This window comes from Besnoitia besnoiti, chromosome VIII, assembly GCF_002563875.1.
Source record: "Besnoitia besnoiti strain Bb-Ger1 chromosome VIII, whole genome shotgun sequence".
In the NCBI taxonomy this organism is placed as follows: Eukaryota; Apicomplexa; class Conoidasida; order Eucoccidiorida; family Sarcocystidae; genus Besnoitia; species Besnoitia besnoiti.
This window is the reverse complement of record NC_042363.1, coordinates 1,247,265-1,269,652: the sequence shown is the minus strand read 5'-3', so window position 1 is coordinate 1,269,652 and position 22,388 is coordinate 1,247,265. Positions and strand designations below refer to the sequence as shown.

General features: G+C 58.1%; 2 protein-coding genes across 2 annotated transcripts; both read right to left on the bottom strand.

Moving 5' to 3' along the window:
- Positions 1–1,232: 1,232 nt before the first annotated feature.
- Positions 1,233–1,715, bottom strand: BESB_083090 (uncharacterized protein; the record flags this gene model as incomplete). The annotated part of the gene is made up of 1 exon (XM_029366659.1): positions 1,233–1,715. The coding sequence occupies one exon, from the start codon at positions 1,713–1,715 to the stop codon at positions 1,233–1,235; it is 483 nt and encodes a 160-aa protein (XP_029217119.1).
- A 3,679-nt stretch (positions 1,716–5,394) lies between these two features.
- Positions 5,395–18,225, bottom strand: BESB_083080 (uncharacterized protein; the record flags this gene model as incomplete). Its single annotated transcript, XM_029366658.1, has 11 exons — positions 5,395–5,693; positions 6,482–6,783; positions 7,117–7,275; positions 7,728–7,884; positions 8,227–8,362; positions 8,795–8,882; positions 9,197–12,750; positions 13,603–13,699; positions 14,906–15,064; positions 15,597–16,165; positions 16,672–18,225. The coding sequence occupies 11 exons, from the start codon at positions 18,223–18,225 to the stop codon at positions 5,395–5,397; spliced, it is 7,074 nt and encodes a 2,357-aa protein (XP_029217118.1).
- Positions 18,226–22,388: the final 4,163 nt, after the last annotated feature.

Below are 22,388 nucleotides of genomic sequence, written 5' to 3'. Positions count from 1 at the left end.
AGTATGTTACACGCAAACACGACACCTGGTCAGTCGCTGATTCAGGTTGAGACGCAGACGGGGGGATATACCTCCGGAGGTACGGGAAAAAGATGAGCATAACCTGAACAAAAAACGCTTCTTCATGCAGTTTCAACAGCCCGCAGGGTATCCGCCGCACGATTTACACACACACACACACATATATTTAGAAGATTGGCGCGCGAATGCACGTATTTGCATTCGCACTGGTAAGTCAAAAGAACGACGCGAATGCGTACTGTGTAGGGACCCGAAAAGAGAAGCACCCACGAGGGGCTTCTGCCGTCAGCAAAACACGTTTTCGTCTCTCCGCGTCGAATGTCCGCGCACCCCCGCGTCCTCTGCAGCCGCGCCGTGAAAAGAGTCAATAGTGAGAGGTAACACACGTAGATACCTATCTTGCGAGGCGCTCTGTGATGATCTCTGGGTCCTCTCCCCTCCAGAGGGAAGAGACGAAACGAAACATGGTTCCCTCCGCAGCTCGCCGTTTTCCGCAGGCGTCCTGCGACAGGTGAGGCATCCCTGCTCACGCGAGCGAGATCCATCCCCATGAACACTCGCGCGAACTGCATTCCCCTTCTCCCGGTTGGCAGAGTCGAAGCCGTCACGGCTACTGTCTATGCGCCTCCTTTGCGGCGACCGACTTCCTTATATCTTTGCAAGCTCGCCGGCGCGTCGCGGCCACAAAGCACCGCCGTTATCCCTTGGGTCATCCACCGCCTACAAAAAACAACCCCGAAAACGCGGATAAACAATCCTGTCTCGAAGGCGATCCCTCCCAGTGCGACGATACTGGTCATACACGCGTACGACGCGTAGTTGTTTCTTGCCGTCGACATGAGCGAGAAGTAGAACCGCACGCGCTTTGCTTTGCCTCTTCTCCTGCTCATCGTCATAGAGCCCTTCAGAGTACGCGTTGTTTTCTCTTCTGCGCGTCTTTACCTGAGCTGTGTGAGCCTTGCACAGCTTTTCTCGCCGGCTGCATCACCGACGGGCGCCCCAACGAGACGGAAAGCAAGGACTGGAGAAAAAGATGATCTTGATTCTCTGTTCCACCCCCCTGTGAGTTGCCCGTATGCAACTTCGTTCGTCTTTTGTCCCCTCTGTGTTCTCTGCCTGAGGTTGCGCGTTGGGCTGGTCGCGCCGCCCCTCGCCCTTTTTCGCGTTCTCCAGTGTCTGTGTGCCGACTCGCACAGCCGGCGGCCGACTTCTCAGAAGCTCATGCTATCGCTTCGCTTGCCGAATCGAATGTCGAGTTTGGCGGAGCCGTTGCAGACGAAGATGCAGATGAGCGAGAAGAAGGTTGTGAGAAGCGTGACGCAGCCGACGACGACGCCCATGCCGCCCGCGTAGCCGAGGTTCCCAAAGAGCGCCAGGATGAAGTTCCAGAGGAAAAACCGCATAAAGTCCTGCGTGATGAAGGACAAGTTGAAGTTCTCGAAGTGGCAAAGCACCGCAGCGAGCCCCATGACGAACGGCGTCCACATGTCAATAAACACGTCGGGCGAAAAGGAGAAGAGCTGCAGCCGCCATGTTTCCCGGTTCACGTCGTCGAGGAAGTTGTGGGGAATCGAGATCGACGCCTTCGTCGTGGGAAGCAGGAAACACCACAGAGACATCGTAAACACGCCAGAAATGAACCCAAGCCAGCGCGTGACCACCGCCAGCACCGGAGACGAAGTGTCGTCCTGCATCGTGCAGCACGCGAAACAGAAATCAAACAAGGGCAGCGCGACTCAGAGCGGCAAACCTCTCAGCTCGACAAAAGCAGTCCAGCGCGCAGCGAGACACCCCTCAGGCAAGCGCGCCTGGCTCACGTTTCATAAATACAAGCAGTGAAAGCTCTTCCGATTTTCATGAACGGAGTTACACATTAGATCATCTTCGCTCCCGTCGGAGCTTCAGGGAAGTAAGAAGCTACCAGAGCGACAGGAGACGAGCTACCGAGCGAGACCCCGATTGGACATGAAGGCAGGACGAACGAGTAACGAAGAGAGACACGACTGGACGGGCTCGTCCCTGGACGAACGCCAGAAGGGGAAAAATACCGTCCAACGCCCTCTCGCGTCCGCCGTCGCTCCCCGAAAGAAGCGAATGATAGAGACAGCGGTGTGGGAAGCAACACGCGACAGAGCTCGGGCAGCACATCCACAGCGGTGAAACGAGACAAGAAGCCGATTAGAGGATCCACCCTGCGCAGCCTACGCCGCGGAAAGGTCGCTCCTCCACTAGAGCGTCACCTATTTGAACCAGTCTAGACGAACTGACAAAAACAAACACCCTGCTCTGTGAAACGCTGTATACGGACTCGCCAAAAAGCCCGCTAGGCCTGACTCACGGGCGTACAGCCACAAACGAGTAGAAACGACAGATTCTGCCAGTGATATATCTGATTAGCCCTCGCGGTGCGTGGCGCCTCTCCAGCTATCCCATCACAAAAACGAACCGCGAGTAGGAGACGGCAAGAGAAAACTCGCAACGGGGATCGCCAGGGACCTCCAAGCGTCCATTCGCAAGAGAAGTGCTTCCGGTGGAGGACAGAGATTCACGTTTTACGGAGAGCTTGCTCGCGAGGAAACTTCACTCTCAAACTAAAGCTGCGCTACTTGTGTAACACATTCGACTCCATTTCCTTCTCAAATGCCCTTCTCCCCTGACTCCCGGGAGACGCGGGAGGCTACAAGTCGACAGGGGCGAAACGTGGCTCGCGATTCAACCAAACGACAGCGCAAAACGTGGAAGGATCCCCCTTCAACACCACATAGCGGCGAAATTGAACCGGTTAGCAGCCAGGGCAAAAAGCTGAGGCGTCCTGCGCCATTCTCCGCGTCGCTGTCCCCTCCTCCTCAACTCCCACGTAGAGACTCTGACCTTGACGTGGTGTCAGAGATTCTTCTCACGTCTCGCTGGAATGAAACCAAGGCTTTCAGTAGAAGGACTGCGCTGGGAATGTCTTGGAAAAGCACACGCGGGAGATTCCGCACGGGAGATGGAGACATGGAAGCGACTAGACTCAAACACGACAAACCGAGGGTTTTGCTCAGCAGCATTCACGACGAAACTCGCGTGACGGAGAAGACGCCGAGTACCGACGGTTAAAACTAGAGTTCGATACGGCTAGACGGAGATGCGACTGCGGAACGGCTTGCGATGCGTGCAGCGCAGCAATATAAGACCTAACGGGAAAGCGGCGATCCTCCCGTTTCCCTCCCCTTTAAGCCTTCTCATCCATTCCTTTTGTGTGTGAAGAAATGCGTAGAGTTTATGTGAGACTGGTACGACCGCATAAACGACAAACTTTGCGTCGAATAGACAGTGTGCTGAGAGGTGTGCTGCTGCATTCATGTTGAACGTGAACCTACGGTCACACATGCGTAGAACCGACTTCTTGCATTGCTCTCTGAAAGGCGCCACTGCGAAGTATGTCGCCCTGTTTCTCTGTTGTTCGTCTCCGTTCCTAAAATCCCGTCGTCGTACGCTCGAGTGAAATCGTTTCAGACTGCTACTCTGCTTGCGATAGAGGAACCCCTCGGGGTCGCGCTCCGCTTCTGCCCACAATCGACGGACGGCGACGTGAGGCAGAGGAACGATGCTACTGATAAGAGCTACCGTACCAATGAACTTCACAGCTATCTGCCTTGCTGCATGGAAGGGACATGCGAAAAATTCACTGCACCCGTTGTCCGCTACACAGGCCTGCCACCGCACGAGCTGTTGAGTACATGCGCCGCCCAGCGCTGTTCTGTCGCTTCTCTGTGGATAGTGAAGCTGCGGCAAACGCTGGGCGCGTCGTTTAGATATAATGTGAGGGCGTCGATGGATGTTAAGCAGTCGTCGGGTACTTTGATGATATCTAAATGGTTAGAACAGTAGCGTAACGTATGTGACCTCAGGGGTTAGGGTTCTCGGAGCTCTGACAGCCGGCGATGAACCGCGACATACATCGCCGAGTTCGCGTCTCAGTCAGCTCTTAAATAACGCAAAACACAGAAAATGCAACTGGACGGAGGGAACGCCAGCTCCAAACCGGGGCTACCCTATCCGGTTATATGACTATGTTATTTATATGCATCCCCCGAATTTCCGCTCCTTCGTTCAAGTAATAGACCCTTCGCAAGCTCGTGTCCATAGCGGTGAGGCAAAACATGTTTTCCACTTGAGTCAGCTTCCTCGTGAAGAGCACGGCACGCGTGGATCTACGCGCCCTGCGCGAGTACGTTTTTCAGGACTTCGTCAAGAATAACTTGTATGTTTCACTAGGATTCTGTAGACACAGATGACGCCTCTTACCCCCGTCCTACTTGCTTCTTTCGCACCATGTTTGCCACATTGACACCACTGCCCCAATTTCCTCTTTTTTGGGAAGCGACGCCGAATCACTCCTGGCGTTCCTGTGGACGATCCCACTCGCGAGCAACGAAAACCTCGTAGTGCTGCAGCTCGTGTGTGTCAACAAATGCGTGAGAGCCGCCCTCTTCTCGAACACGCGACTGCTCCGCAGAGGTATCGGCATTTTTGGAACTGTGTCGCTTGTGAAGGAGGCTTCAGTTTGCCCTCTCCCGTCGCGCGGCCGCCGGTACACCGTAGTCATTCCCAGTGAAGCGAGAGCGGGATAGACATGAGATGAGTTACCGTCCCCTGCGGATTATTATCGCGGTGCGAGGCGCCGAATAATGTGGCAGTTGCCTGACCGTGTATACTACTGAAAGCTAGTTCGCAGGTACTCGTAACGACTAAATGCCGTGCTTCCAGCGAGAGTCGCTTAGGCACGCTGCCTTTCACTCTGGGATCTGACTATATGCACGATGACTACTCTCCTCGCAGCGTCGAGCTAGACATCATTCCTGACACAATCGATGCAACTGCGTGTGCCTTCTGGCTCTGTAGCCAAAGCTTGCGTGCGGCGCCGACCAGCCCACAGGAGATTTAACCTCCTACTTCGCAGAACACTTACCCTAGCTCTAGCTGAAACAAGGTACGCGTGCATGCATACACACGCACCGGCGTAGCGGCTTAAGAAGAAAACGGAGAATGCACGATACAACCGACAACGACGAGTTCCGTAGAAGCGTTTCGCGCGCGGAGGAAGCAACAACGAAGCACCGAGAGAATCCCTCGAACAACGCCAGCCAAAGGCCCATGAAAGAAAGCAACACTCGCGAAAAAAGCGAGGGCAGAAGTCCCAGAACGTCGCAGGGCCAAACACATCAAGGTGCCATGGCAGGGACGTGAGGGAACTGCAAGGAAGCAACCTCCCGCGTGCGTCCCTCCGCTCCCCGTCTTTCGTTTGCACTCGTCGCTTGTCCTTTCCTATTTCTCTCTGAATCCTCCCTATTGCCATCACCGCGAAAGCGCATCGAACGCCGACATCTTCTACTCGCGATGCAGGCCCGCCGTGAGGCTGCCCTCTCCACCGCTCGTGTCTGCGTCATGTGGCGTTTCTCTTTCTTCGTCTTCTTCATCGCTCAAACAGATGACGTCCGCGTCCTCTCCCTTGTCCTCCATTTGGCGTTGCAGCTCTTCAAGCCCAGAGTACTTTTCGAGGAGCGACGAGTTGATCACAACCTCTCTCAGAAACCGAACCCCGTCTTGGCGGTATTTGGCTAGAATGCCATCCGAGCAGCAGACGCACTGTGGATTTCGCTCCGACGCCATGGACAGCGTGCGAAAGCCTGAATAAAAATGCACAGCAGCAATCAGACAACCGCGAAAAACCGAGTTTGCTTCTGAGGACTCCAAGAGCTTCTGACGCGACTTCCGCTCCGACCCCAAAGACACCAAACGGGCCGACGTGCGTGAGAGACCAATTTAGAGTTCTTCCCAACTCTTTGACCTCCGTTCAGCGACATGCTCTCGTCCGCGCACGCATCGAGGCGCATCCGCGCGAACATGCCTCTTCTGCCTACCCAGGCATCTGGCCGTGCTGACACGGACCAGGAAAAAAGGTACGACTATGTACGCACAGAGATGCTAGTTGATACGTCTATACGCGTATATGTATGTATGTATGTATGTATGTATGTATGTATGTATGTATGTATGTATGTATGTATGTATGTATGTATGTATGTATGCATATATGTATGTATGTATGTATGTATGTATGTATGTATGTATGTATGTATGTATGTATGTATGTATGTATGTATGTATGTATGTATGTATGTATGTATGTATGTATGTATGTATGTATGTATGTATGTATGTATGTATGTATGTATGTATGTATGTATGTATGTATGTATGTATGTATGTATGTATGTATGTATGTATGTATGTATGTATGTATGTATGTATTGTATGTATGTATGTATGTATGTATGTATGTATGTATGTATGTGTGAAATTTGCGTGTGTGCAGGCGTCCCGTGGACTGGGGCCCGGTTGATTGAGCGGTCCTGCTGCCCCCCCTCTCCCCCCCCGTCTCCCTGCAGTTCTGCGTCGCTGCGAGTCTCCTCACTGGAAAAGTATCCGCGGACAGTGTGGGGCGTGGCGCCCATGCAGGAGAAGCCTTCGCTCTCGGGTTCGTTCCTTCGGCGCGTGCCGGCGTCGCCTTCACGCCTAGAGGCGGCGGAGGCCTGACCGCCCCCCGGCGAGGCCGTGTGCGACGAGTGGTGACCCAGCGCGAGGGGATCTTCTGGAATGTGCGGCGCCGCGAAGCCTCGCGGGTGCTGGGTGAGGGCGGCCAGGAGCTCGACGGCGACGCTGCATGCGAAGCTGCCAACTCCGGGGCGAGTCACCGTGCACTGCTGGTCAAGCGTGCTGCGAAAATTGAAAAGTTTCACCGAGAAGCAGGCGAACGCGTCGAGCCCAGACGGCCGCAGAGCAAGTGAGATTCCAAGCGAGCGCGCGGGCCGAACCCTGTCATCCACCCGGACGCTGCGGGGCTCCACCTACCCCTTCCCCAACCGGGGGTGTGCCAGTAATTATGTCCTCTCCCACTGACCTAGCTCTCGTCTCTAAAATTCGACCTGTGAATACCCGAGTGTCGAGACGGCACCATTTAAACAACATCGAGGCATTGGTACACGCCGAGGATTCGAACTCCCTCTCCCAAGCTCTCCGCTGTTTGCGTGAAAGACGCTGCTTGCTTACCGGTTGCTAAGAGAGTCCGCAGGCGCACTCACAGCGTTGCAGAAGTAGCAACCGAGCTCGTTTCCGCCGTAGCCTTGCCGCATGACCACCATGGCGTCGAACCCTAGACCTACAGCGAAGCCCAGAGGGGCGTGCGACCTCGCTGGCGCCGCCAGAGACCTGAAAGCCACACATCCGAAGTCTAAAAGCGGTCTGTTAACGCGCTGCATGGGAGTGTACAGCTGCAAGAGAAGACACGCCGCAAATGACGTAGAACAATTCCTGCTTTGACCTCAACCGCGCCAGAAAAAACTTATCACATCTTGTCCCAAACACATGCAAATATACTGATAGCCCTTCCCCCTCGCCAGTTGAACACCCAGCAGCATCATCACAAAGCTCGAGACAGGGAGACATCCACCAACACAGACACCAGCCAGAAGGTGCCCCTATATCTATGTCTATCTATGTGCCTATCTATCTAGCGACACCTGCCCTTGCACATGTGCATATATATATATGTATATAGGCGTATGAATATGTGAAGCGTCTGCATCGTTTTCTTTTTCCAGGTCACCCTGGAGCAAGAGGGTTGCGTTTGAACTGCATGCGCGCGTTTTGCGGCGACGAACTTTTCGGCGACGATGAGTGAGGGCAGCCAGCGCGACTCCTTCGAGTCGGTCAGCATGAAGACGACGTCGTGCGCCTCGATCAGCGCAGCCAAGAGGCCGTGCGCATCTTCGAGACTGCGGCCGCCAGGCGGAGGCGCCTCTGCGAAGCGCGGATGCCCTGAAAAAGAAAACCAACTCCGAAACGCGTGATTCAAACTCAATCCAGAGAGGCAGGGGACCCACTAGCGAAGCCAAGCGCAGAGCCGCAAGCATGAGTCCACCGGCACGTGAGCAAGTAGGAGAGGCGGCCGCCAGAACACAGCCCCCCTGTTTCGCTACTTACATCCCGAAAATACAAAAGGAGATATAAAATATGGAAATGTATAGAAAAGAGATATGAAAATATACTTGAGAGTGAACATGCGCTTGGAAGGACAAACATGCGTGCAGGTGCGTTGCTAAGTGGTTTCTCCACCGCTTGCTGTTGATTTTCGCCATCGGAGAGCATTGTCGCGCTCACCTGGCATCGGGATCTCGAGGTCGACGCCGCGGCAGTGCAGGTCTGGGCGGATGGCGAGGAGGCGCCTGCAGGCAGCCTCGACTTTTTTCACTCCGCCGGCAGCCAACCCGCCGGCGGCCTTCTCGCTGAACGCTTCCTGAGGAGAGAATGCCCGACAGACAGAGAATTGGCGATCGCAAGAGGCTCACGCTCCGTCGAGCCGCCCAGAGACCCTAAACGCGTAGAGACACGCAAACAAAAAACACAAAAACGGAACAAGCGGAAAGAGCAGAGACGGGAAGAACCGGTGCGAGCAGAGCAATGGCGGCTGCAGATCTACGTGTCGGAGACGCCCTCGCAGCCTGAGAGGACGAAACGCGGAGACAGACGCACGGCAAGAAAGCCGAAACACTATGCGAAGCACGCCATCGATAACGGTGAGTTGGCGCCGACCCTAAGCAGAGAGACGGGGGAGAAGCTGGAACAGCCCGGAATGGAAGGAGAGAGAGCGAAGGCGCAGGGGGAGCCACTGTCACCGCAGACGAAGTTTGAGGGTCGACTCCTGAATGCGCCTCCCTCCGCAAGTTACCTGCGGCACGGCGTCCTCGTAGGTATACAGAGACTGTCGTGCAGGATTCGAGAGCGCGACGCAGCTCGAGTCCACGAAGGTGAAGTGCCTGGATGGCGCGCAGCGACCACAAACTCGAGAGTGGAAAAAAACCGAAAAAACGCCGCGGCGAGAGAAAGCAACGAGCGAAACAGGACGCGCGCAGGCGTCGCACAGACGCTCGAGAAGGGGAAACGCATCGAAAGCGGGTGCGACAGCAAGCCCTCCAGCCAAGTGAGGAGAGACACCGCGCGAAACAGAAAGAGACTCCGGAGCCAAGACAAGCAGAACGGAGGGAAACGGCGTGCCCACGCTGCGTCCTGCCTGGAGGTTGAGCTGTGAGTTTGTTTGCTTTCTTCTGGTTTTCTGGATTCCTCTTCTCACCTGACTCCCCAGGCGACGAGGAGGCGTGCGACGCCGCAGCCCAGCGTGCCTGCGCCCAGGAGCAACACGCGGAGATCTTGGATGCGTCGCGGCTCGAAAGCAGGCAGCAGCCGCCAGCGAATCAGCTGGACATTCAAGTCTACCGCGTTGCGCTGGACGGACTTGCCGTCCAGGTAGCGCCGCAGCGCCACCACAAACACAGTCGATGCCGCCGCCACCGCAGGGGGCCCCTCAGGCACCGCGGAAGGCGACGACGAAGGTGCGGAGAGGCGCGACGCGGAGGAGTCGAACGCAGAAGCATCCGAACCAGAAGCAGACGAATTCTCAGAAGCAGAAGACAAAGACGAGAGCGCGCGAGACGAGGGGGAGAGAGCAGCGGAGCCCGGAGGCGCACCGGGTTGTCGGCCGGACGGGACTTGCGAGGCGTCAGCAACAGGTTCAGACGGAGGAGAAACGACGTGGCGCAGCCAGCCCGAGACGACCGTGGGGCGCCCGCCGTGGTGAGGCGGCCGCTTCATTTTCGCAGAAGACGCCGCAGGGACAGGCCTTCCTCCATCGGGCTTTGCTTGATCTGCGCGCGTGGGCTCTTGCTCGCCTGGATATGAGGGAGTGGCAGAAGCGCGAGGCGCGGCAGGAGGGGAAGCGCCCGCGACTGCGCCGACGAACGCATCCCGCGGCGGAAGCGCGACGTGGAACAGAAGAGACTGGGGTCCGGCGGAAGCGAGCGAGCAGCGAGTCTCTGACTTCTGTCGCGACTCCGCGAGACGCGAGCCCGCCTCTGCGCAGCGCTGCTGCGCGAGCGGCGTTGCTGAAGAAGCCGAGCGCGGAGAGGGGACGTGATAAGAAAGAGAAGGAGGCAGGCCGTCCGCGCCGCCTGCGGCGCTTCCGCCTCCCTCAGGCGCGGAGGCGCAGCGCGAAGAGGCCAGCGGAGCCGACGGGGGGCATGCGCGATGAAGGAACATGTCGCGGAATGACAAGATGGAAAGGACTTTGTCATAGAGAGAAAAACGCACACAAAGAAGCAGCAGGAGATTCCGCAGCGGCCACCCGAGGGCATCGCAGGACCCACTTGGATCCAAGTAGCACAGGTAGAGTGAATACAAGCCCGGATACGACTGTCGCAGCTGAGCGACTTGCGCGAGCGGGTGCGCGGAGGAAAACGACGCCGGCAAAGAGGAGTTGGAGAGGAAGTCAGAGAGCGACGACAAGAGAAGAGAGGACAGAAAGAACGAAGACGACCGAGTGTCTTCGCAGTCGCCGACGCCGGGCAATAGAGGAGAGAAAAACTCGAGGCCAGCCAGCGGAAGGAGGAAAAACCGCATCGTTTTCGCGTCCTCATCCCTCTCTCCTCTTTCGCGCTCTCCTTGCTCGTCCCCCTTGTCTTGGCGGGTGTCCGCTGCATGCTCCCCTTCGGGAGTGTCTCGCGCCATCTCTCTATTCTTTTTCAGAAGCAGAAACACCCCGCCTCGCAGCCACGAGGCTTCGTCTGAGTCGAGAGAGCAAATGCGCCTCGACAGATCTGCCATCTCCCCTAGAGTGAAGAAAGCAGCGTCTCCGTCGCGCGCCTCCGCGCTCGTGTCCTCTCCAGTCGCGCGCTCGCGTCGTTCCGCTACCGAAGCCCGCTCTGCTGGCCTCCTCTCTACGGCGCCGCCCGTCGTCCTCGCCGCTTCATTGGGGCACGCCGCTGTCGGAGCCGGCTCGCCCTCGGCGTCGGGCGCAGCTGCCGCGGACTTCCTCTCCTTCGCGTCTGCGGACTCTGCAGGCGCAGAACGAACCCGCGCACTTTCGTCTCCTCGTGTCTGTCTGTCAAACCCGCCGTCGTCCGCTAGCTCATGGTGCGGCGGCTCGCCTCCTCGCCTCGCGCCGAGGGGCGATGGAGACAGCACGCTCGCCGGCCTGGAGCGGAATAGCGCAAAGTCGACGCCTGGCCTCACCACGGGGAGTGCGACGGAGTAGAGGGCGAGAACATTCTTCAGATCGATGAACGTGACGAGGAGAAAACGACACGCCAACGCGACAGGCGGCAGCGCGCGGCACAGCCACGCAGGCACGCTCGGCGTTCGCGACCCTGCGGGCGCAGGAGACGCGGGGGACGGAGGCGAGGCGGCGGACGAAGACTCAGCAGCAGACGAAGACTCAGCGGCAGAGGGAGGCAAAGAAGCCGCTGGCGTCGCATGACAGAAAGCACTGGAGGATGCACAGCATTCCCAGAAAGCCGCGTCGTAGATCGGCAGCTGAAGGAGACCCAAAGGCGCCGCCTGCGCCGAAGCGTCTCCGCCCTGCTGAGGCGCGAGCCCTTCCCCTCCGGGCGAAGGCGACAAAAAAAACGAAGGCGGTGAAGACGACGAGGGCGGCGAAGACGACGAGGGCAGCGAAGACGACGAGAGCAACGAAGATGAAGATGGCAACGAAGATGAAGAGGAGGCGTCTCCCGCAGGCGGCGCGATAGGCGCCTGTAGGACTTGGGAGATGGCGGCTCGGCGGTTGAGCGATTTGAACTGTTCGAGAGAGTTACAGTTGTACAGAAAGCCCAGCAGAGGAACTTGGCCCGTGAAGGGGAGAGAGGCGGACGACGGGGTGGGCGCCGCGATCTGCGTGAGATCGAAGGCGCTTCCATCGAGCCTAAAGAGCGCGGGCGACGCCGCGAAGGGCGCGGAGGCGGCGGCACCCGCCTCTCCACTGCGCTGCCGTTTGTCTTCTCGTCCCTCCGCCACGGAAGACGCGCAAGAGATGGGTTTGTGCGAGACGGAGAAGGAGGCCGCGGGGCTGCGCGCGGCATAGTGCTTCGAGAGCGCGAAGGCCACCACGGGGATCCACGGCGTCTCCAGGCGCCACTCACGCAGCTTCTTCTCGCCCAGAGACTGCCAAAACGAGATGTCAATGCTCAGCGTCAAAGGCTGAAACCGCAGCAGCGCGGCGGAAGGAGACGGCGACGGGCAAGAAGCAGAGAGGGGACGCGAAGCCGAAGAGGAGGCGGAAGACGCAGAACACACAAGAAGCGCAGACGCCCCAGAGGCTGAGGGCGAAGCGGATCCGACAGCGGAGGCATGAGCGAGGAGGCGGCTCGATGGAGGAGAAGGCCGAGAAGCGGTGACAGACGAGCGAGAGGAATGCGAAGACAGGCGCACACTCGCCTTCGCGTCGTCCTCCTTCCATCCCCTTCTCTCTTCTTCGGAATCCGTATGCTCGGGGGCCTTGTCGCGCTGGAGAGGCGGGGCACTCTCCTTCTTGGCGACCGCCGAGGTCTCCTCGTCCTTGGGCTCCATCGCAGCTGCCTCTGGCTTGGCTTCCTTCCGTGCACTCGCCTCCCTGACTCCAGCCCCCCCTTCCGCTACCCCGCCTCCCCCCTCTTTTCCCCTCCGTGCGCTCTGCCGCCCGGGCTCACTCGGCCTCAGTTCTGCGCTTTCCCGGGGCCGCCTCCCTTGGCTTTTCTGCTTCTCAGCTGGGGTTAACAACGTGAAGACTCTCCGCGGCGCGCCGGCGGGGGTGCCTGAAGAGCCTGGTGAGGCGAGAGAGCCGAGGAAACCGGACGCCGAGGCAGAAGCGGGCGACCGCTGGGAACAAAGCCGACAAAACCTATGTGGCAGACAACGAAACGTGCCGCACGAGGCTGCGTTGATGCTGCGAGTAAAACTGGACGGCAAAATTCAGCCAGCAGGGCGCGAGGAGGCGACACAAAGAGGCGCGCGTATGGGTTCAGCGCACACCCTCGAGGAAGCCTGGCGCAGACACGCGACAAAGGGAGAGAGAAACAAACGGCAGAAGACGACCGGCGGAGCGAAAAGCAGGCTGAGAACTTAGACAGGTGGACGCTTCTAAAGCCCCATTTGGGTACGAGCAGCTTCGGTGGATCTCTAAGAAAAGAAGACCAGGGGAGGGAAAACGAAAGGAAGAAAAGTAGAGCGGTCATGCGTTTCTACAGCCATTCTGGCTCACTGGGACGTGCCGCGGACGGGAGACTAGTCGTTGCACAGCTGAAGTGTAAATGGCCCGCTTTTTCTGCAGAAAGGCAACTTCCGGCGAACCACGTAAAGGGTGGAGCACACCAGCGAGTTTTCTGTGTCTCGTGACCCATTTCTGTCCCGCGTGTGCCTGCGAAACGTCGTGGCCTTCCTGTCTCGAAGCGCGCAGCGAAAAGTCAGCTTCTGCGCTTTTGAGAGAACGAACAAGACAAAAACACAGCAGCGTGAACAGCGACCCCCCGGGCAGTTGCAGCTGTTCGCTGAGCGTACGTACACAGAAAAAAGTGCAAGTTGCAGTTCCTGAGTCTGCTACTTAACAGAGTAGACATTTTTTGCGCTTTGCATTCGCGTTTTTCCGAAGCAGTGAGCGTCATCCAATTTCCATGCGAGCCGGGTCGCCACGGCGTGAGGAAATCCGATCGCTTGCCAGACAAGAAGCCTCACCCATCGCAGCGTTGACAGGCTGACTGGCGGCCACCCTGCTCTCGCACGCGCGCCTCTAAAACGGCGCCTGCGAACAGTTGGCTGCGGTGTTTTTCTCCTGTAATCGGGGAAAAAAAGAGAAATGACACCTCACAGATACGCGGAGTTCGGGTCGCGAAGAAAAAAAAAAAACACTGCCTTCTCGCGAAGGCCCTGTGTGCCGCGCCATACAACCCTACATGCTGTCGAGACAGGTCGAAACCACGGCCCCGCGCAGCAGGATCGGCGCTGTTTCGTCTCCAGATTGAGCTTGCATTCCACTCTTTGTGCGCTTCCGGCACTCTCCAGCAAGTTGCCAAAGAGACTTCTCGCTGAATCCCGCGGACTGCAGACACCTACACAGCAGGGCGGAGAGTGCGTAGGGAGGGGGCTGGCGTATCGCGATACCGTGAATCACGCAACAGACGGCTGTCTAGACGCGGTTGCGTCTGCGGAAACAGCCCTACATGTCATTCCACTTATATCGACCCCCGTTTCTCCCGCCGTAGCTAGGGCGCAAACGCGGGCGACGTCACTTCCGGTCAGGCCGTCGCTGTGCTTTGCTGCCAGGCTTAGAGCATGTGTCCCGCCCCGTCGCCTACTGAAGCGTAAGCAAATCCTGCATCTAGGCCTGACATCTATGCGCGGGGGAGTTGAGCTAAAGACTAGGTAGTGCTTTCACCTAACTTCCTCAGCGCGCCTCGGTGTCAGCATCTATCCGTAGACTCGCACGAGCTGCCTGTACGATGGGCCGCGGCAACAATGCAGCTCACATTCCCTACCTGAGAGCGGAAACATTGCTTCAGAGTGTTGCGCAGAACGTCAACTGTTTTCACTTGCAGAATCCGGCACACACGTGAATCCGCCAGCGCGCATTCGAGTTCGAGCGTTCTACCGGCGGCCCCTTTAGAAGAAAGAGACGGGCAACGTCTATCAACTACGTGATGTGAGAGGGAGGTTTAAAGAGGCCAAAGGCACTGAGCACGCGCGGAAAGCCGCATCGATGTCGTGTTTCGTCTCTCCCCAAACTTGAACCTTCTCTTCGTGTTCAGGGTTTCGTGCGCCTTTGCGGCAAGCGCACACCCTGCCCACCCCATACGAGCAGCCGCGCAGACACGCGGCGGACAATTCAAATCGCCTGCGAGTCTCTCTCTCCTAATTCTCAGATGCTATTTCACATCGCCAAAGGAAGCAACTTGCCTACGCACATACCTATAGAAACATACTTACGCTTGTCTACACAGCGATCTGCCTCAATATCGGCGTCGACACAGCTATCCCGCACATGCCAAACAGCATCGGGAGCGAACTCTGCGTGTAAAATGCGGAATTTGGATCCTCGCTCTGTTCATCTGCGGAAGCGGAATAGCGGCCGGCGGAGCCGCAGGCGCCGAGGAGGCCTGTGGAGGCACAATGTGCCATCCCGCGCGGCCTCGTCCCCGTTCTACCGCGCGACACACGAAAAAATCGAAAAAAACAAAACTATCCAGTCGCAGATGCACGTATACGGCCGACTCACGCATACGCATCAGCGGGAGTTGTGGGCGCAAACGCCTAGGAAGAAAACAAGGCACCTAGTTCTCACCCCCTCGGCGTTGCCTTCCCCCTTTCGCCTCTAGGAGAGTCGAGATACGAAGCGTGAAGCGAGAAGCAGACATCGCGTCTGGCGCAAGGCGCCGCCTGTTCGCTGACGCTTCTCTAATCACTCGCGGTTCTCACTCTCTGCGTCCTATTGTCTTCTAAGCGGCGACCATTCATCTAGCTCCCCCTGGCGCGCGAACGCGACTGGAACCGTCATGCTGAAACAGACACTTTAGGGTGGCGCTTCGTCGACCGCTGCCAGCCAGTTCTGCGGGCGCTGCAACTGACTGGTCAGACCTCCCGAGTTCCTTTCAACCCGCCCTTCCTCAGCTTCCGCCGCAGAGGCCGCGATTCCGAAGCAACACACGTAGGCGAAAAACTCTTGTGTGCCTCACACAACTACGAGCCGGTCGCTGACTGTGACGAAGTCGCAGACAGGCACAGAGGTGAACGAGTCTCCCTCGACGTCTCCCTGCCTTCGCTTTTCGTTTACGTCGGCGCTCGGCAAAGAGCCACCCACGCAGGGAGAGGCCTGAGAAGAAGGAGAGGAAACCGTTGAGCCGGAGAGTTGCGCAGAAGCCGCGAAAGGTGCAGAAGGCGAGCCTGAAGAAGAATGAATCGTCGGCGACAGCTGTGGCTTGCTCGCCGTCCGGGGGTTTTCCGGATCTTCGTCTGCGTGCGCATGTCTCGGCGCGCACGCGCTCGGACAGGCGCCCTGGCTGCTGCCGTCGTCGCTCGGCGCGCCCAACTGGGCTCGCTCCCCCATCGCTGGCTCCTTCGCCTCCCTCTCTGTCTTCTCTCCGCTCTCCGCCTCGTCCGCGACAGGCCAGCTCTGAGCCGCAGCGCAGGAAGGTCGCGCGGAAGGAGCTGCTACAGAAGAAGGGCAGGGAGACGCAGGGGACGCCCCATCAGGCCCTGGTCGCCCGAGCGACCGAGGGACGTTGGCGAGAGACTCCGCGAACCGCTGCACGCGACTTTCACAGCATTTGCACAGCCATGGCGGCGGCCGCGCAACGACAAACGCACACGGCGCGGCGGGCTCGAGCTGGCTCGCCGCGTCTGCATGCGCTGCCGCAGTCTCGGCGTCTCGCCAGCCCCCCTACGCTGCGCGTTGGGCAGCGCGAGGAGGAGAAAAGGAGTCGAGACGGAAGCAGGAGAGCCGCCGACGCACTCCGGATCGCATGCAGCGCTCGACGACGGCGAACACGACCCAGGTGAGGAAGATGACGCAGACGACAAGGCGTCCTGCGCTGCAGAAATCGCGTTGCGCGTGCCTGAAGCGAGTAGGGGGGGGAATTCCGCGAGGCCAGGGGCGAACGCAGCGAGCAGGTGCACCCGAGAGAAGGGCGGAGCGAAAGGAGGGCAGGAGAACTCAGGCAGGGAAACGATATCATCTCTCCCAAACGCACGACGAGTCTCCAGGGCGCTTGCGCTGCGAGAGCGTCTTGAGCTCCCTGCGGACGACCTTACGGACGCATCGCGCAAGACCCGCAGACCTCCCGCTGCCGCGCGAGACGACACAAAAGGGGATGCCGAAGAGGGCGGGGACGTCCACGCTGTCTGCGGCTCATGCCTCTCAGCTCCTTCGCCTTCAGTCTGCCTACCGACGGAGTCGAGAGTCTCTTCTCCGGCCTCTTCCTGGGCATGTGTGTCTGCTGCCTCAGGCTCGTGTGCCTCGCCGCCGGGAGCGCCTATCTCCTCGCCCTCCCGCCGCCCCCCCGGCCCCTGTTCCTTCTCTTGATCGCCCTCGTCGGGCTGGTGATCCCGGTCTCCAACTTCCCCCTCCCTCTCTTCCACTTTCTCTCTCTCTTGTGCTGCTTGTCTCTCTCCTTCGCTGTTGTCCGCGCCCTTTTCGTCCTGGCTGGCAGCCGGCTTCTTTTGGGAGTTCGCGTGTTCTTCGTCTGATTCCTGCGAGAGTTTGCCCGCGTCGTCTTCGTTTTCTCCCTTGATTTCGCCGGCGATCTCGGAGCGACGCGCCTCCTTCGCCTTCGCCTTGGCAAGCTCTTTCTTCTTCCGCCGCTCCTCTTTCTGCCTGCGCTTCTTCTCCTTTGCAGTCTCGATTCGCGGGGGCTCGCCGGGCTCGTCTGCGTCCGTAGTGAACGCTCGCTTCCGGTCGGCGTCCTCGTCAAACACGTCGCCCTCGTGGCGTCGCTCCTTGAGCCCGAAGATCTGCCGCACCTGCGCGAGCGTGAGCATGTCGCCTGCGGCGCGACCTTGCATGCGGACAGAGTTGTAGTGCTCGTGATGGACGTGGAAGGCGAGTTGCAGACAGGGATGTTTTTCGGAGAAGTTGTCCATTTTGCAGATGTTCCACCCTTGCTCTTTGGCGGGCGCGGCGGGGTCTCTGTCGTCCTCCTCCGCCTCGGCTTCTCTGTGCTTCTTCTTGCCCTTCCTGAGCTTGCTGCCTCCGCCACCTTTCTCGCCGCGCGCAGTCTTCGCGGCGGCGCCCCACTTTCCCCCGGCTTGGCCTGCGCTCCAGGGCCTCGCGTCGTCCTCGTCGACGGGCGCGGAGGAGACGTGGATGAACAGGTTCACCTTGTATACTTGGCTGAGCGCCTGGAGCTCCATCTGACTGCCCCAGGTGCCCGGGCGGCGCATGCGGCTGAGGTACTTTTTGAAGCTCTCTTCCTCCTCGGAGAGAAAGCACCTGAAGTCGTCGGCACGGGCCTCTATGTACGCGACGGCCTTCTCGCGGTAGTCGCGGTGCCGCTCCTGCTGGCCGCAGTGCTGATCCGCGAAGGCTCGAAAGAGACAGTTGCCGTCAGGCACGATCCGGTGCAGCTCGAGCCCGTACGCCTCCAAGTGCGAGGCGAAAGAAGACGACGACGCGCACGACGACGGCGTGATGCTCATCTTGCCTCCCGCGCTCTCTCCTTCCCCTCTCTCGTCCTCCTCGCTGCCAGCCTGCTGCCAGCGCTCATCGTCAGAAGTCGACTGCTCTCGCTCGGCGGCGCCGCGTCCCTTGCCTTTCCGCGCGGACGCCGCCTTCGCGCGGGCCTGTGGGCCCCGCTTCTTCGAGCCCATGGCGCCTGCGGTGAGGCCAACGGGTGAGGCCGCGAGCGCGCGGAGCGGTGAAAGAAAGTCTGCAGAGAGAAGAAGGCTCGACGACAGAGAACGGAGGGAAACGAAGAGCGAAGTCGCGCGCCAAGGAGCCCCGACAAGCGAGAGAGAAGGAAGGCGCCTCCGCAGAGACCGAAACACACCGAAAAGACAGCGCCACAGGGAGTAGCTCGCGTCAGCCCTACGCCGCAGGACGTGGTAGAGAGAGAAAGGAATCAAGAAGGAGATAGAAAGAAACGCGGATGAGACCGCGCAAGAGGAGGGGGGCCTCGCAGCGGAGGAGGGACAAGTGGTAGACGCGCACGAAGAGTACGAGCAGAGTGAAGGAAGCAGCACCGCGGTCTGACCCCTTGCGGCGTCGAGTGAAGAGTCCGGAGAGCAGGGGGGCAGAGAGAAACAGTGGATAGACGAAGAGAAGTCCCCTTCCCCCGCAGGGCAGGTGCCAAACGACAATCGCCTGCGCTGGGTTCCCGAGCAGCGAGTCTGAGGAGAAGAGAGTGAGGAAGGCGTCAGCCCCCTCCTCAAGAGAAGCCGCTTGAGGCAGGCTGCACGCCTTCTTCCTCTTCGCGGCTTTGCAAGTCTTCCGAACAGCCGGCGCAGGTGAAATGGAAACGGAGAGACCACGGGAGAAGCCGAGAGAAGGGATGGGGTCAGAAAGATGGCGATACCAAACAGCAGCAGAGCAAGTGAGGAATACATGGAAAGAAGAGGTTGAGCCAGCAGAGGCAGTGATAGGGTAAGTATCCTCCTGCAGGGGCCAACTAGGAAAAAAAATCGAGAAAATTACAGCTCTTCTCCGCACGCGGCATACACAGGGACGTCTTTTCTCCCGTTCGACCTAAAGCCTTGGGCCCCCCCCCCCTGCGGTGTAGGTACACCGGAAGAAGGCAAAAAAGCGGCAAACAAATTATACTATCGAGGAATGAAAGAAACACGACAGTGGAGAAGAAAAGGGAAGACTGAGGGCATCGATGCGCGAGCAGAATCGACGGGCGACGCAGCCTGTTTTCAGCGCGCTCTTGCCCCGTAGACACAAACGGCTCATCGAGGAGGTAGCTGCAGTGAACCACCTACTCAGCTCTTCTCCTAAGAGAGCTAGAAAATCAAAAAACCTCCTCAGTATCGCCTTTTTATGGAGCGCGGGAAGCGCGAGGGTGCCACGAGGTCTCCCCTGCACTCGCACGCCTGCTTTACTTTTCGCTTAGCCAGCTAGCATGACTCCACCGGCGTTTCCACCGGCGTTTCCGGTGGAGGACTGTTTTCGCTAGGGACGCGGGTTGAGAGAAGACAAAAAACGAGCCAAAACGTGAAGAGGAAGTTCAAAATGTCATGCAAGAAACAGCAGCATCGAGCAGAGGAGGAAACCTCGAAAAAACTGCCAACTCACGCGAGTGACTTGCCGCGAGCGGAGCGCTTCCATTCACCAAGGCGGGCAAGAAGACACGGACGAGGAAATTGCACTCGATGACGCGCTGCAGACATTTTTTTCGTTTTTGAGCCAAGATTCCTTTTCCACGCCTCGTTCTCTCCTTATCTCTCCTTGCCATTCTTCTTTTCACCTCCTTTTCCTCTTCTTGGCGCCCTCTACTGCCTCGTTTTCGCCTCTACGCAGCGGCTCCCTCCAGCCAGTTCAGCTCTGCCGTGCCCTAGGCGCTGCCGTTCCCAGTCCCCGAGCTTCTTTCTTCATACCTGCGGCTTCCTCTCCACGGACTTCCCCTGCTCGCACTCCGCGTGGCTCTTGCCCTCTCTTGTGTGTCGGGGATTTTTTCGACATGAGCCACGTGTCGCTGGGGTGTTTCAGTCGTTCGTCTCGCATGAGGCTTCTCCACAAAGCGAGCGATAAATACAGAGGGCGCGCTGCTCACTGGTGCGAAACGCGAATGCGGCCCTGACACAGATCCCAGGAAAGTCCGAACGCGTCTGTGATTCAGGAATCACACAATAACTGCGGTGTAGCTCATTTCGATTACTTTCACACTGTCACTGTTGCCTCCCAGCACGCAAGCGTGTAGGCACTGCCGTGCTCGGAGTCACACTCGCTCGGTCGTTAAACTTGCGATGTAAGAAGGGGTGCTTTATCACGGGCTGTTTCGTCTATTGCAGCGGGTTCCCCGCTCCCCCGCGCGGCGCAGTCTCTTGAGAAGACGGCAGCAGTCGTAGGAGAGATGCGGCAGGGCAAACCCACAGCTCGTTGCTTCAACTCCTCTCCGCGATGCGAGAGATATCGTAGCGAACCGCCCTGGTTTGAGCTACACTTTTGGTCTCTGCCTCGCTCGCACACAAAACTCTTTTTTGCGTCGCCTCGGGAGATCGCTGCCTCCGCGCTGCATCGGGTGACGGGTTTCTTCGTCAGGAAAGCAGGAAGATGTAGAGGATGTACTACCGATTTAGGCCTTTTTCGGTGCGCTGGTGATCTAGCGGGGGCGACAGACTCAAAGCAAACACACAGGCAAGGGGCTTACAATCGAGGAAAGAAGATTTCCTGCGTTCTTCAGCGTTCCCGTTGACAAACAATTCGCTCGCATACGCACGGTGACTTTAGGAAGGAGGCTGGAAGCCGCCAGTGATGCAGCGCAGCTGTGAGATGTTTTTCCGCAGAGGCGGCGACAGTCGGTGCTGCCTGAGCACGTGGAACCTTAAGCTTCGAAAAGGCGCGGCTTCTGTAGCCGCGCAGGTGCAGGTCGGATGAAGCGCCGGTCATCGAGGTTTATCGGAGCTGCGCCTAGAGTCACGTCGATCGCGCGTGCCCAGGCGTTCACTCCAGACGAACATCTATCGATACTATGCGTGTATGAGGTCGCAGAGACTTCTCGAACTGACAAGACTCTCGCCAGGTGCAATATGGATAAGTATATACACATGTTTATACATATGTATACCATAAACCCTTGGTAGATGTATGTAAATACAAATATGCATATATTAATATATACTAAAAAAATACGTTTATCAATATAATATATACAGATCCATATACAAATATTCATGTCTGAGTACGGAGGAAAAGGCGGCTGTACGGCCCTCTCCGGACTGCGCGGCTCGCGCGTTCTTGAGAGCTTTAGACTTGACAATATCGAAGAGCAGACGCGCGCTGGACGAAAAAATAAGAGCAATTCCGCGCGCGGCCCCGTGACCTGACTCGCGCGGCATACCACAGAGACACCCCCTCACCGCTCTGCGACACGAAAGCGGAAGAATCGCAAAAAAGCAAGCGCCAGAGGCAAGACTTATGAGACACCATTTCTATGTGTGACATGAAAAACAAATCCGCGCAGGCCTGCGAACAGACGTGCGTGACTTCCCGCTGTACGATCAGGTTCATGAAAAAGATGCGGACGCGCGCAAGCCCCGCCTCGCAGTCACTCAGCGGTGTCAGAATTCAGAAGACAGGCCCAACCCGAGGAGACTGGACAGGAACGACGACCCAAAGAGACAAAAGGGCAAAATCTCCCACGCAAAGCAGAAGCGTTGGCGGCACCTAAGATTCTCACAAGGTCTCAAACGAGGAGAGGTGCTCTGCCTTGACAAAAAGCCACATACTCGACAAAAAAGAGGCCTTGTCTCCCGCGCCCGCGACATCTCCCTCTCTTATGAACAAACCGTCAGAGTCCTGTTTCCGACCCCTCTACATCTCTCTCTCGCCCTCTGCTGCCTCCCTGAGCGACGCGCGCGTCTCTGCAGCCCATGCGCATCCCTCGTTTAAACGCGTTTCCCTTCGTGTGCTTCTGAGATGGAGTGCCGCGGGGTGCGTCAACGCATTCGCATCCTGCGGCTATATCCCCAGCTCCGCTCTCCCTCTCCGGCGTCTCCGCTACTCCCCGCGACCGCGTCCTCTCACGGCCCATGCGCCTAGCCGCGTAGAAAGAACGCTTCTGCGACAGCCGCACCACACGCCTCGGTCCTTATACAATGACTTCTCTCGTCCTCTCTCCCTCTGCATGACTTTTGTCGTTGCCTCCTGCCTATATGGGGTCGCCGGGAGATCGGTGGCGTTCTTCTTCAATCTGCAAAAAAGCGCAACACACGAAACGTGCTAGCAATTTTCGTAAGCATGACGCATCCCGCGCAACGCGCGTTCATGAATGATGCCTCCGTCTACAGATTCATATCTATATCTATCTATCTAT